The sequence below is a fragment of the Gordionus sp. m RMFG-2023 genome, chromosome 3 (assembly GCF_954871325.1).
Source record: "Gordionus sp. m RMFG-2023 chromosome 3, tfGorSpeb1-WG-v2, whole genome shotgun sequence".
Taxonomy (NCBI): domain Eukaryota; kingdom Metazoa; phylum Nematomorpha; class Gordioida; order Chordodea; family Parachordodidae; genus Gordionus; species Gordionus sp. m RMFG-2023.
In genome coordinates this window covers 36,008,481-36,021,848 of record NC_088777.1, presented here as the reverse complement: position 1 = coordinate 36,021,848, position 13,368 = coordinate 36,008,481, and the positions used below count along the sequence as shown (strand labels likewise).

General features: G+C 30.7%; 1 protein-coding gene across 6 annotated transcripts in view; it reads left to right on the top strand.

The window, feature by feature from the left end:
- The window catches only part of LOC135927405 (dimethylglycine dehydrogenase, mitochondrial-like), a 37,033-nt gene that overhangs the window by 16,308 nt on the left and 7,357 nt on the right, over window positions 1–13,368 (top strand). For 3 of the 6 annotated variants that reach the window (XM_065463374.1, XM_065463373.1, XM_065463375.1), the window contains 7 exons: window positions 2,123–2,223; window positions 2,277–2,402; window positions 3,742–3,899; window positions 4,200–4,492; window positions 9,379–9,512; window positions 9,739–10,004; window positions 12,650–12,807. In XM_065463374.1, the coding sequence (XP_065319446.1) occupies window positions 2,123–2,223; window positions 2,277–2,402; window positions 3,742–3,899; window positions 4,200–4,492; window positions 9,379–9,512; window positions 9,739–10,004; window positions 12,650–12,807 (1,236 nt within the window). Of the gene's footprint in view, window positions 1–2,122; window positions 2,224–2,276; window positions 2,403–3,741; window positions 3,900–4,199; window positions 4,493–9,378; window positions 9,513–9,738; window positions 10,019–12,649; window positions 12,808–13,368 lie in introns of those variants that run through there. The other 3 variants (XM_065463378.1, XM_065463377.1, XM_065463376.1) reach the window with 2 other exon arrangements.

The window sequence follows — 13,368 nt, the reverse complement described above, 5'->3', positions numbered from 1 at the left end:
ATTTTTATTTAAAAATTATGTCCAAATGAAAATATTTAAAAAATATATTTAGAGGTGGAGGGAGGGATGTATATAATGGTTTGCTTGTAAATTTAGGCTAATTTATCTGAAAAATATTTAGAATATTTTATTTTCGCATAAATCGTAAATAAAAGAGACTTAATTTATTATTTGATGCAAATTCATAGATTATATAGAATTTATTGAAACGCTGACAAAATCCGCCAACTAATTTGTAGATTATTTAAAAAGATTAAATAATTTTGTTCTTCATTCTTATAGCTTCACAAATCACAACCATCCTTATTTCATAACTCATTAAAATCCAATTTATATGCTGGCGAATTATTGGTTATCTAACCCTTAAGAAAATTATGCATTTGCGCAGGACCACCCACAAGGATTCCTATGGACCAATAATCAGATTACTATTCACCTTTGAATGGTTTATTACTGTTGAGACAGGTGAATTAAACCAGTAAATTTTGTTGTTTTATGTGATTGTTTAAAAGACAACGTGTGCATTTTATCTATTTCACGCAAAATTCATCTTATCTTAAAGAAAGATTTAGCAGAGTGGCCAAAATTCATTATTTTATCTGATGGGGCAGTTACTTAATATAAAAATAAAAAAGGTTCATTGACCTCTACAAACAAGGAAATGATTTTGGGATAAAGATTGGCATTTATTTGCAATCTCACCTGAGAAACGTCCCTGCGACAGTTTCGGGAGCGTTACTAAACGGTTGGCAGCTCGAGAAAGCTTGCAACGTTCATATGATCATATATTGACAACAATGGATTTATACAACTATGCAAGAAATAATATCAGAGATAAATTATACATTTATGAGCAATGATGAATATCTAAATATGAAAAATCATCTTAAAAACAGATATTTGACAGCAAAATAAATTTCTGAAACACAAAATTTTCATACTTTTATTCCCATAGAAGAAATAAAATGAAAGTTTATTCAAATTCTTCGGGTGATTTAATATATGATAAATTTTTGATTGTATCACATGTAATTATAAAAATTATTTAGTCAAATAAATTTATAAAGTATGTTTAGAATATTTTGCCACGTAATTTCGAGAGAAAATTAACCAAACTGTTATAAACCACATTGCCCTCCCCCTTATATTATTTTTTTTAAATAATAAAGTAAGGCTAAGGGCCTTTCATTTACACATAATTTTTAAATATAAATTTTTACGTAAGTATTCATTAAATTTAAATATAAGAATATTTATGTTAAATTTGATCAATTTTAACCATATAAAGGGTGGTAGCTCCTAGACCCATGTTTATGCTAGTCTAGGATTTTGTACATATATAAAGCAGCCCTTGATACATCTTTAGGAAAAAAAATTTGAAAAATAAAATAACTTTTTTTCTATGCCCATTTTCGGTTTGGTATTAATTGGAATTTATCACATTTATTTATATGTCATATTAAAGATCCATTATTAAGCTATATAATAAAATTTAAATTATTGTTCTAACTTTATTTATTCTTGAGATATTTGAAAGCTAATGAAGTGCATTTTGACAAAAATGTTACCATTTTTCCACTCTTTAAACCCTTATATCTTAGCGAGTGAGTGGTATAAGTAAACTTTCATTTTTTTTTCTTAGTTATAATATATACAACTAATATACAAAATTATAAAAAATTCTAAGGGGGTCGTGTTGAAACCTTGGTTGATTTGATATGGAATTCACCATATATACATTAGCGTATTTTTTCGGCAATGTGTTATTTTTTCAACTTTTAATCATTTTTTGAGCGCGTTTTTTAAAATATAAAAATCTAATTTTACCGGAAATGTATTTCATCATGTTTAAAATATCTACCCCAGATAATTTTATTATGAAATTTTAATATAATTTATATTAGTTTTCCCAAATTCATAAGATAGGTATTCTAAACATGCTGGAATACATTACCGGTAAAATCAGATTTTTAAATTTAAAAAAAACGCGCTTAAAAAATGATTTAAAATTGAAAAATAACACATTGACGCTAAATATACAAAATACAGTTTTCGTTTAGTCAATTTTATAAAATCTGACATATTTGCCAATATTTTTTAACACTCGATCAAATTTAAATAGGTTTGCGTGCACGGTCCTATTATGTATACCCCAGATGTTCTGCCTTTGGTGGGTCCGGTATCTCATTTACCCAACAACTTTTGGATTGCAGCTGGTTCTGGGTTAGAATTTTTTTCGAAATCAATCAATTAATTCAAAATTTTATTATTAAAAGTTATGGTATCGTACATGCGGGGGGAATAGGAAAATACTTGGCAGAATGGATAATAAATGAAGAACCACCTTACGATTTGATAGAATGCGATCCAGATCGCTTCGATCCTGATAAATGGGCTGATAAGTTTATCTTTATAAAAAAAATAATTATTAAAAGACGGGTGATAAAGGAAGAAATAGGGTTCACTAATCCCACCCAATTTTTTTTAAAGAGATCTAAATCAATATTTTTAATACGATTTAAATTTGATCATGATATTTAATATAGGCAGATTAGTTCAAAATTTAGTTGTTTTTTATTTAATTGAAAAATACCAAATTTTACTAGTGAAATCAATCATTGCTTATTAGATAAAAAAAAATTATATTACTTTTCTTTCATTTTCTATTTTTTTAGCACAATATATAAAATTCGTTATTAATTCTAAACTCAATGTAGCGCGAAATTATTTAATATTCTGACTTTTAATTAATAATTTAAACTAATATCAATTCTTATTTTCTTATAGAATTTATTAATATTGTTAATGTAATACTTCTTTACAATAACAAAAAAATTGTAAAATTAAAATAAAATTACAATATTTATAGATTAAAAATCACAGTAATATCTATGTCCTCGACATTTATATTTGAATTTAATTGATTAAATAATAAAACTAATCTTCATTCCTTTGCAGTTCCTTATAAAATTTCTAAGTTTGAAATGAACCACTTCAAATAATGAAAATACCCTTTCTACTGAAGCTGAATGATAATAATTGTTTTATATTTCTATGATATTTTTATCTTGAATTAAATGTTTTTGTTGCTACACCAATCGATCGATTTACTTTATTTATTATTTTGTTTTAAAACATAATTTTATTGAATGGCTCAGATCTAGCTTTGAATTTTACCAATATAGGTAAGAGATTGTAGTGTATGGAAATTTGTCATGTTCCAATGATATTTTGGTCTCACTGGTTATTAAATTTTAAACATGTTTAGGGTTTATAATATAGGATAATTTATCGGTTGATCTTTGAAAGATCCTTCATGCTATTTCTTAATATTTAATTGACACATTATAAATCGTTGGCTGAATGCTATAGTGTTCTATATCCACTTTTTTACAATGCATTTTTTTCAATTAATCAGTCCTTTGGTACTCTACTTCCTTATCACCAATGAGTATGTTATAATATAATTTGGAAGAATTATTTATTTTCATTATAATAGTGTTATGTATCTCCTATCTAAAATATGAAATATATTTTTTTAAATTCTTTTCTGAAAAATTATCGACTAAATATAATATATAGTAAAATATTTAGCCCTATTTCGGTATTATGCTGGATTTTGACTTTTGAGACCAGCAGATCCTTGCTATCAATATACCATTATAAACTTATAATGTAAAATATGATAATAAATACGTGATAAATTTATTTTTGAATATTAAAACATTTATTCCTCTCAAGAAAATACGTTTTTGCGAAAGCGAGAGAAAGTTATGGTATGAACAACGCCATCTATTTCCCTAGAGAACAAAGAATAGCTGGTAGACCGACTAAAAGGTGTACGCCTTTGGCCCAATATCTTTCAAAGGAAAAAGGAGCCATAATGGGATTTAATAATGGTTAACTAATTTACTATTATTTATAAAATTTCACAATAAATCGAGTGGCCTGCATTTTGAGCTTAGATTAGATAGTTGCTTAAAATTTTGGAAGTTGTAGTTGCTCGAGAAATATTTTATGATAATTAGTTCCGGTGGGACAAAGTTTGTTCGCAACTATGAATAAATCAAATAAAATTGTAATTTTGCAGATCTTTTTTAAAATAATATTACGAGAAGATATATGGGAAATCTATAAAGTAATAAAAATAAATAGGGATATTTGAGAAAATGATGTAGCTTACAAATTTTAAATATCAGGTTGGGAACAGGCTCTATACTTTCTACCCCATAAAATGCGGCGAGACATCAGATGCAACGACTTGATAGCCAAAGAAAGCCAAAATATAAAAAATGACCAAATTTACCATAAATTCCACATGAATCCTTATTACGGCGTTCAATCAGAATGGTTTGACGCTATGAGGCAAGAAGTGCAAGACGTCACAAATTGTGTAGGCCTTAGCGATCTCACACCTTTCGGGAAATTTAGGATATCCGGATTTCGAGCACATGATTTTTTGGATTGGATTTTCGCTAATAAGTTGCCCAAAGTATAAAATGAATGAATTATTTGAGGGAATAAGAAATAAAGAAATTCAAAATTTAGTAATTTGAAAGAGGAAAATTTTGTTTTGGAGTAAACAAAATTTATATTTAAAAAAGATTCATTTATAAACACATATATTATACCTTAAGTATATTTCTTTAAATCTATATTGAATTTCTTCTTCTTCTTCGTTTAATGGCGATTTTCAAGTTGGACAGTTTTCCTTCTGATTTTTCTTTTCCATTTTTGACGGCCCTGTACATCAATATTTGTAAGATTCATTTTTCTTAAATCCGCCGCTATCACTTTTATCCACGTCATCTTGGGATTTCCTCTAGGTCTTGATCCTCCTACTTCCATCAAGGTGAATCTCTTTACCCAGTTATTTTTTGTCTTACGTTCCGCATGAATCTTAATATATATCTTCTCATTACCACTCCAATCACCCTTACCTATTCTTGCTTGCAATTCCTTGCTAGTTTTTCTTCTCTCACATAGATACCCCACACATCCATCTAATTATCCTCATCTCTGTTTCTTCCAATTTGGCTTCGTGGGCTGCTTTCATTGCCCGAAACTAAATAAGTACTCACACAGCTTACGTAAACTTCCCCTTTAACTTCGAAGCGACGTTTTTATATGTTAGAATAGACCAAATCTCTTTTTCTATGCTTGTCTATCCCTTGCACAGCAGAACTACACCACCTTCTGCATTTAACATAGCACCCAAATAGTAAAACTTTTTTACTTTTTCCAGGTTTAACCCATTGCCCACCGTTATCGACGTTATTAGTATTATGTACCCCTTATATGCACATTCTACAAATAAATGTCATTCTTGCTAATATCAGACTTCCTTTTTTCCCGTTACATCTTTTATGCACTCATTTCTGGCATCTGTAAATTGAATTCTAGCAACTCCTTCCCACATACACTACAAGCTCAGTTGCCGGATTCCTTCACTTTCAGATTATCACCACCAACCATCATTGTCTTAACTGCATTCATTTTCATACCCTTTGCTTCCATAGCCATATTCCATCTACTAATTTTATCCCTCAATTCTTTCTCACTGTTTGCCATTATTACAAGGTCATCTGCATATAATAGCTCCCAGGGAAGTCCTTTGCGCATTTCTCTAGCTACCACATTCATTTAAGATAAATGATAATGGACTCAGCACGGATCCCTGATAAAGTCCTACCTTCACATCAAAGCTTTCACTATCTCCATCATCCATACGTACCGCAGTTTGTGCTCCCACATACATTGCCATCACTAATATAACTAATTATTCTTCCACACCTGATTTTCTTCAAGGCCCTACGTGGCACCCTGTCAAATGCTTTCTCCAAGTCAACAAACCCATAATACAGTTTCTTTTCCTTTGCAAGAAACTTTTCTTGTATTTGTCTCACCACAAAAATTGCATGTTATGCCTTTTCCCAATCGATTTTTCTTTGTTCTTATTCACTTCTCTAATACCCTCTCAAAAATCATTACATGTTCGACCCGCAATCTAACGGATCACCTTTCCCCTTGTATACTGGAATAATTATATTTCTTCGCTAATCTTCGGGAATATTTCCTTCTGTGACAATTAGATTGGCTATCATTAACCATTCACTCCCTAAGTCATCAGAACCTTTAAACATTTCTGATACCACTCTCGTTAAACCCGCTGCCTTCCCTTTTTTCATCTTTTTCACTGCTCTTTTAATTTTGTCCTTGCCAAATTTACACACTGAACCTTTTACCTTTGCACAACTAACATCATTATCCTATTCATTCTCTTCGTTCAAAAGTCCTTCCATGTAGATTTTCCAATTGTTCTTAATACCACTACTATCAATTACCATTTTTCCTTCCATATTTTTCAAACATTTAACACCTACATCCTGCCTTTCATTTGCCATCTGCTTTACCATTCGGACCACATTTCACATTTCTTCCGCGCATTCCAATTCTTTAGCAAAATCCTGCCTTTGTTCTTCTTGCGCTATCGCTATTATTCTTTACGCCAAATTGTAAATATCGTTATCACTATTTTCTTTACTATTATACCATTCTTTCAAACACCTCCCTTTCTCGTCCACAACTTTCGCTCCAAATTCCACCACCATGACTCCTTATATCTAGACTGCCCTTTTGTCCATCCACCTACCTCGTCAGTTGTCCTCACCCAGGCTTTCTTCATGGCTTCCCACTTGTCATTTACCTTAGATGCTTATGCCACCTTTACTTCATCGCTAATATCATATTGAATTGACGTCTAGTAATCTCTTTCAATTTCCAAACCTTGAGCCTTGGCAGAAACTTTCTTTTAGCGATCCTGTTAAAAGTGAGATCTCTAATAACTAGTCGATGCCGTTCAATACACCCCCCCGTATCACTTTAACATCTTTTACTATGCTCCTATCACATCTTCTTCTAACAATTAATCCACCGTACCTCTAATACTATCCGACTTGTAAGTAAGCAGCTTCTCTGATTCTTTCATAAACATTGTATTACAAACAATCATAAGCATCACCAAAATCCAAAATTCTCTCCCCTTCCGGATTTCTTATGCGGTAACTAAATCCTCCATGTGCTCCCTCATAACTCTCACTACTCGCTCCTACATGTCCATCAGATCACCAGCCAGAATAATCCCTTCTCCATCCTGAGAAACATATGCCAAAATATTATTGCATAACTTTCTACCAAAAATCATCTTGATTATCATTGTCTGGTTACCTAGTCTTCTTACTTCTATTACTTTGCTCACCCATTTCACTGCAACCAATACGCCAATGTCAGCCTTACCATCATTACCTCCTTGCCTAAAATATTTATACTTTTCACTTCTCCTGCCAATCATTCTCGCGCCATTACCTTTCCATCTGGTCTCTTATATGCTACACCTACCTATCTATATGCTTCTATCCCATGCATCGACCGCTTCTCCCGTTCTTTCTGTCATACTCCCAACATTCCATATCGCAACTCTTACTCTATCCCCTGTAAACTGGTTTCTCTACATATTATCAGGTCGTTTATAGCCGTCATATGTTTCATTTTCACGAATCGTGATTCCACCAGGTTTCTCATCCTTTTCTTTATCGTAGGCAGATGAGGAGGCCTGCGGAGTACTTTGGGCTGTACGCCGCTCATGCTTTGTTGTAACCATTAGGAATTTTTGGAGCACGATCTTTACAATCGATTGCCCTTCCAGACATCAGCTTCTCTAGGTGGTTTCTACACCCCATTGAGGAGACGGTGATCCTATTCTAGAAACAGACCACAGGGATTCTTTTAAACCTCATTAGCCGTCAAAGGACGTTGCCACTTCCCTGCCGCAATGAGACTGAAGGTAGGATTTTGGGAGAGCTGTATTGAATTTAATAGAGAAAACATTTGAATAATATTACATAAAGATTTATTACAATCATATACCGAATAATATATTTCCTTGATATTTATCAGAGACCTGCAGAGTTATCATTTGCACAGCCCGGCCCGTTTTTAAAAAATCTGGTTAACACGTTGAGTTTATGCTAATATATTTATAAAAAAAATTAATATAAAGGGACGAAGATGAGTAAGAGGAACCCTAAGGATAAGGTTTTACCACTCAATTTACAAAACGTGAAGTTAGAACTTTATAATAAAAGTAAAATTTTTGTTTAAATATTTTTTGGTAAACATTTGGAATACTTTTAAGTTTAACCTTACATTTTTTTGAAAAAAAAAGAATAATTTTGAATATTCAATAACAACTATTATTATATATATAACGATAAATTTTCGCAATTTAAAATATTTTTTAAAAAAAGGAAGATAAAAATTAGCATTTATAACACTCCTCCCTCCTCAGAATAAGCTTCATTGGGGAAGGGATTAGAAGAAGAAATGGGTGTGAAAAAGGGACGGAGATATACAAAATCTTAGAGCCTCGCTTCGAACCTATTTTTCAGGTCCAACCCCATCAGAGAAAAAAATTTAAAAATTTTTGTTCTACGAGTTTCTCTCCGAAATTTTAGTTAGAAATAGATCCAATATATTGGTAGGGTTGTGCCGATATTAAATTCGGATCGGATCGCAAAAAATATCGAATCGGGCCGATACCTGTAAAAAACCGATCCGATCTTTTTACTTTTATTTTTTTATTAATAATAGTTTCTAAATAATTTTTTTTTAAACAATGCAACAACACCCCTTAAATTTTATTTATTTTTTTAAATAGATTTATAGTATTTTAAAAGTTTTTTATAAAAATAGAAAGGAACACCTTAAGTTTTATTTATTTTAAATCTTTTTATGGGAGGAATAATGAAAAATTCATTTAATACCACCAATATCCGTAAACTTTTTTTAATTATTGTAGAATTAAAGAAAATTAAATTAAATGCATTTTTGCATAAAAAATATTGATTTTTTAATTACATTTGGTTCACAGGGGGGTGATGTAAAATCAATATAAATATCGGATCTGTTTTGAACAATATCGGATAGGATTGGTGAAAAATATGTGGATCGGCACAGCTCTATATATTGGACATTTGAAAAGGCCCGATATTTCATCGAGATCAGGAAAGTTATAAATGCTTAAGAATAATAACCAATTTTCTGAATTTTTCTTAAAAATAATTTTAATAGTTAAACATTAAATAACAAGATAATTTAGAATTTTTAAATGGTTCGTACCGGTCCAGAATAAATTTTAAAATCAAATACCAAATCCTGGAAAATGTCTTACTGAGTCCTATCGACTTCGATCAGATAAGTTCGTAGCATAATTTTTTTTTGAGTAATTAATTAATTACTAGGAATTAGAATGATTGGATAAAAGTTATTTTACCATTTCGCCACACGGTAATTTTTTTTTCTTCTTCAAATATAATAAAGGTAGGTAGAACTACTATAGCTCATTGTATAGCACCTCAAAGTGGCAATGTGTTTAGCGAGATGACTATATCCCATCTTACACTTAACGATTATTTATTGGTTACTGGAGCTGGTTCAGAGTTGCACGATTTTAGGTTTGTATGAAAAAGAAAGAAGAAAAATGAAAGGAAGGAAATAAAAAAATGGGAGAGATGGAAGGAGAAAGAAAGAAAATGTAGATTGAATAAAAAAAATACTCTTAAAATAAAGGCATGTCATCGGCATCATCAAATTATTTTTGCCTTACCATGTTGGAATCTAACTATACTATAAATATAAACCATATCATTATTTATAATATTTTTTGATCTTATTTTCAAGATGGCTCAGCCATCAAGCATACAACTACGCCCTAGAAAATAATTTCCCGAAATCTAACGTCTTTCCTATTGATAACCAGGATTTATGCCTTTCGAATGTAACCGATGAATTGGGTTGTTTGAGCATAGCGGGTCCTCTCTCTAAAAATGTGATGGAAAGATTGACCGAAAATGGAAAATTGATCGATGATTGGAAATTTATGGAAAACAAGAATTTTAAAGTGGGCAATGACATGAATATCTTAGGCATACGGTTAAGTTATACGGGTGAAAAAAATCATGTTATTATTAATTTTATTATACCTATGCCCTTAGTTTATAGGGTACTAAAATTCCTTCGAATTTACGACCCTGTTTTCACTTAATTAATTTTCGCAAATGCTTATTCCCTTTTATTTTAATAAAAAGCCACGGGTTGCTCCATGATGCTGCTCCGGCCACTCCTACTAACCAACCAAATTCCCCTTTGATTTATCCCCTGTTAATTTACATGAATAATGCTTAATTCTAGGGAAAACGACAGGTTGCATTATGGGCGACTTAGGCCGCGCCTTGCTAATAAATCCCCATTTTCCTTTCTTATTCCCTTTTATAGATTCATCCTAGAAAAGCGCCATCTCTAAAGCCGGGTCGCTAAGTCTTCACCCTTGAAAATCTCGATGGAACGATCGTAATCGAACCCTCCCTCATCCCATCGTTCGGGAGCCTGTCAATATGGCCCCGAAATTTTCACTTGCGCCCAACCTGCATTTAATTATTTACGAGGAGGCCACTTAATATTATAAAGCTTTTTATTCATCCATCGGCATCAAACCGGGACAAAATACTTGTCGTTATTCCTATCTTTATGTGGTCACATATTATATACAAAACTAAAAACTGTATTCATCCTTAAACCGATGTTTGGACTGTCAATGGAAGACATAAAAACCATTATAATTATCAACAATATTAATAAAGGACTAGCAATTAGCAACACGTCTGCGAATCCAACAGGAGATTGAGAATATTGCAAAGTATTCTTAATTATTTATAAAAAGATAAATTTGCATCAGTATGATGCCGGTAGATTAATGAAAAGCATTCTAAATCATGTTCGGTGGCCTCCTCTTGATCGTCGTTGGGCGTCAGTAAAAATTTTGAGGCCATTGACAGGCTCCCCGAACGATGGCGTGAGGGAGGGTTCGATCACGATTGATCCTTCGGGATTTTCAAGAGTGAGGACTTGGGGACCCGGTTTTAGAGATGGCGCTATTCTAGGATGTATAATAGGTCAAAAGAAAGGAAACCGGGATTTATTAGCAAAGCTCGGCCTGAGTCCCACTACGGCGCAACCCGTAGTTTTTCTAGATGTAAACATTATTCACGTAAATTAACACGGAATAAATCAAAAGGGAATTGCTGGTTAGTAAGGAGCGGCCAGAGCCGCACCACGGAGTTACCCCTGGCTTTATATTAAAATAAAAGGGAGATAGGCATTCGCAAAAATTAATTAGAGGAAAGCATCACTCTTTAATTATCAAAATAGATTCCTTTTATTTAATCCAATTCGTCTTTATTAAATTTATAATCGTAAACAAATTTCGCAATCGCAATACAATAATAGATCTGAGAATTGAGCAAGATTTAAAACATTTTACGTAAAATAAAAATAAGATGATCGGTAATATTTTATCTTCTTATATATACAATTTTGGTCGAAAATAACTTTGTTCTCTCAATTACTTATCTGTTTGACTAGTTTATTGAGATTATTTGTCATGAGAAAAATTATATACAATGCACTATAAAACCGTTTACATGATAATTGTCGTGAAAAAAAACATGTAAACAATTTTTTTATAAAAAAGTGATATATTAAAAATAAGATTTCGAAAACACAAAACCTTTAAAAAAAGTGATAAAAAAAGATCTCGAAAAAAACAGTTTGGATTTGTATAAAAAAGGTTTTGAGATAGGTTATGTCCAACCTAAAAAACACATTTGATAACTTTCTAAACTTTAATAAAATAAATACTAAATAACTGTTTTTATTTTTAAAGCTGTGTCCTATATTTAAAAAATATAAATAAATTTATTAATTTTGAAGAAAAATATAACATAAGCTATTTTTAATGTAAAAATAAAATAGTGTTCTAAATCATTTTCCGATGATTACAAAATTTTTTTATTTGGGTAATTTTTATGAAAATTAGTAAGTAATATTAAAGTATTTTACTCTCGTTTTTTTGGGTTTTTTTTAGATTTTTTTTTGTAAAAAAAATAATGAAAGATTTCCGACATGTTTTATAATTTTATTAATTTGCGAAAATTTATAAATTTTGAGGTTTTTTTAAATATATTTAGGACACAACAAAAATAAAAAAGGGTCTAAAAACATATTTTTAGTTACGTTTCATTATTAATTTATGCAGTTTGAAAACATTTATGCACATCATAATTTATATTATAATATAAGCTAGACATAACCTTAATAATATTTCTATTACTCAAACTTATGTTGGATATTTATTTTTGGTGACTCTTTGGGTGATTATAGTTCAAACCTTGTTTAATTAAGTAATTTAACATTTAAGAAAAATTTACAGCTCAAGAATGAAAACTTTTTGGAACAGAGTTTCTCTAAAATATCAATTTCCTCATCTCTCGCTTAAGCACTTTAGCAATATCTTTATCAAGAACTTTTATGAATAATTTATTTGATACCACTAGTAAAGTTATTACAATCGTGCCCCCCTTCTTTTGAATATGTATAATGACGATGCTTCTCCACTCGTTCGGTATATTGTCCTCTGTTGATATTTGTACAAGTTAATGTCCTCATTTATCACTATAAATTTCATATGAATTTTAAAAAATTTATTAATGAAAAAAATGTTACATGAACATTTTCCTTTATTATTTCAACACAGGAGAATTAGGCTGGGAACTCTACCATCCCATAAACCGTACTATGCATCTCTACTCTTTAATTCATAACATTGGCCTTCCCTTAGGTATAACAGATTTTGGTGGGTATGCCACGAACTCCCTGAGGATTGAAAAAGGGTTTAAAGCCTGGTCTCATGAGGTTTAATTCAGTTTTATTATATTTAATATATACGTGGCAAATTGTGAATTGATATTCATAGCGTCAATTAAATTTATCCTATTTTTAAGGTACAGTCAAATAATTTGGGTTTTCTGTAGAAAGGTGTATAAACTTTTGTCTAAATCAATTTTAATATATTCGCTGCTAATTTAGTCAGTCTAGCACATTTAAGTAATAAAAAATTAACATCCGAACGAATAAATACTCGAAACGAGAAATAGATACTTTGTGTTATTTTAAAAAAATTGATATGAAAATTGATTAATTGTATTTTTTCGTAAAACATTTACAAAAAAATTATCCCTTTTTATATTCGCGTCTATGTTTAAGAAAAAAACAAATAAAGAAAACGGAATGAAAAAAAGAGATTTAAAATAAAATTTATCGGACCTTATGATTTTACTTTAATATACCAACCCTTACCACCAATAATTAAAATAAAAACTGTTTAAACTAAGGATATTGCATATTCAATTTGACATAAAAATTTACAATGGCGCTGACTAATTTATTTAATTCACAACATAACAGCTACATCCC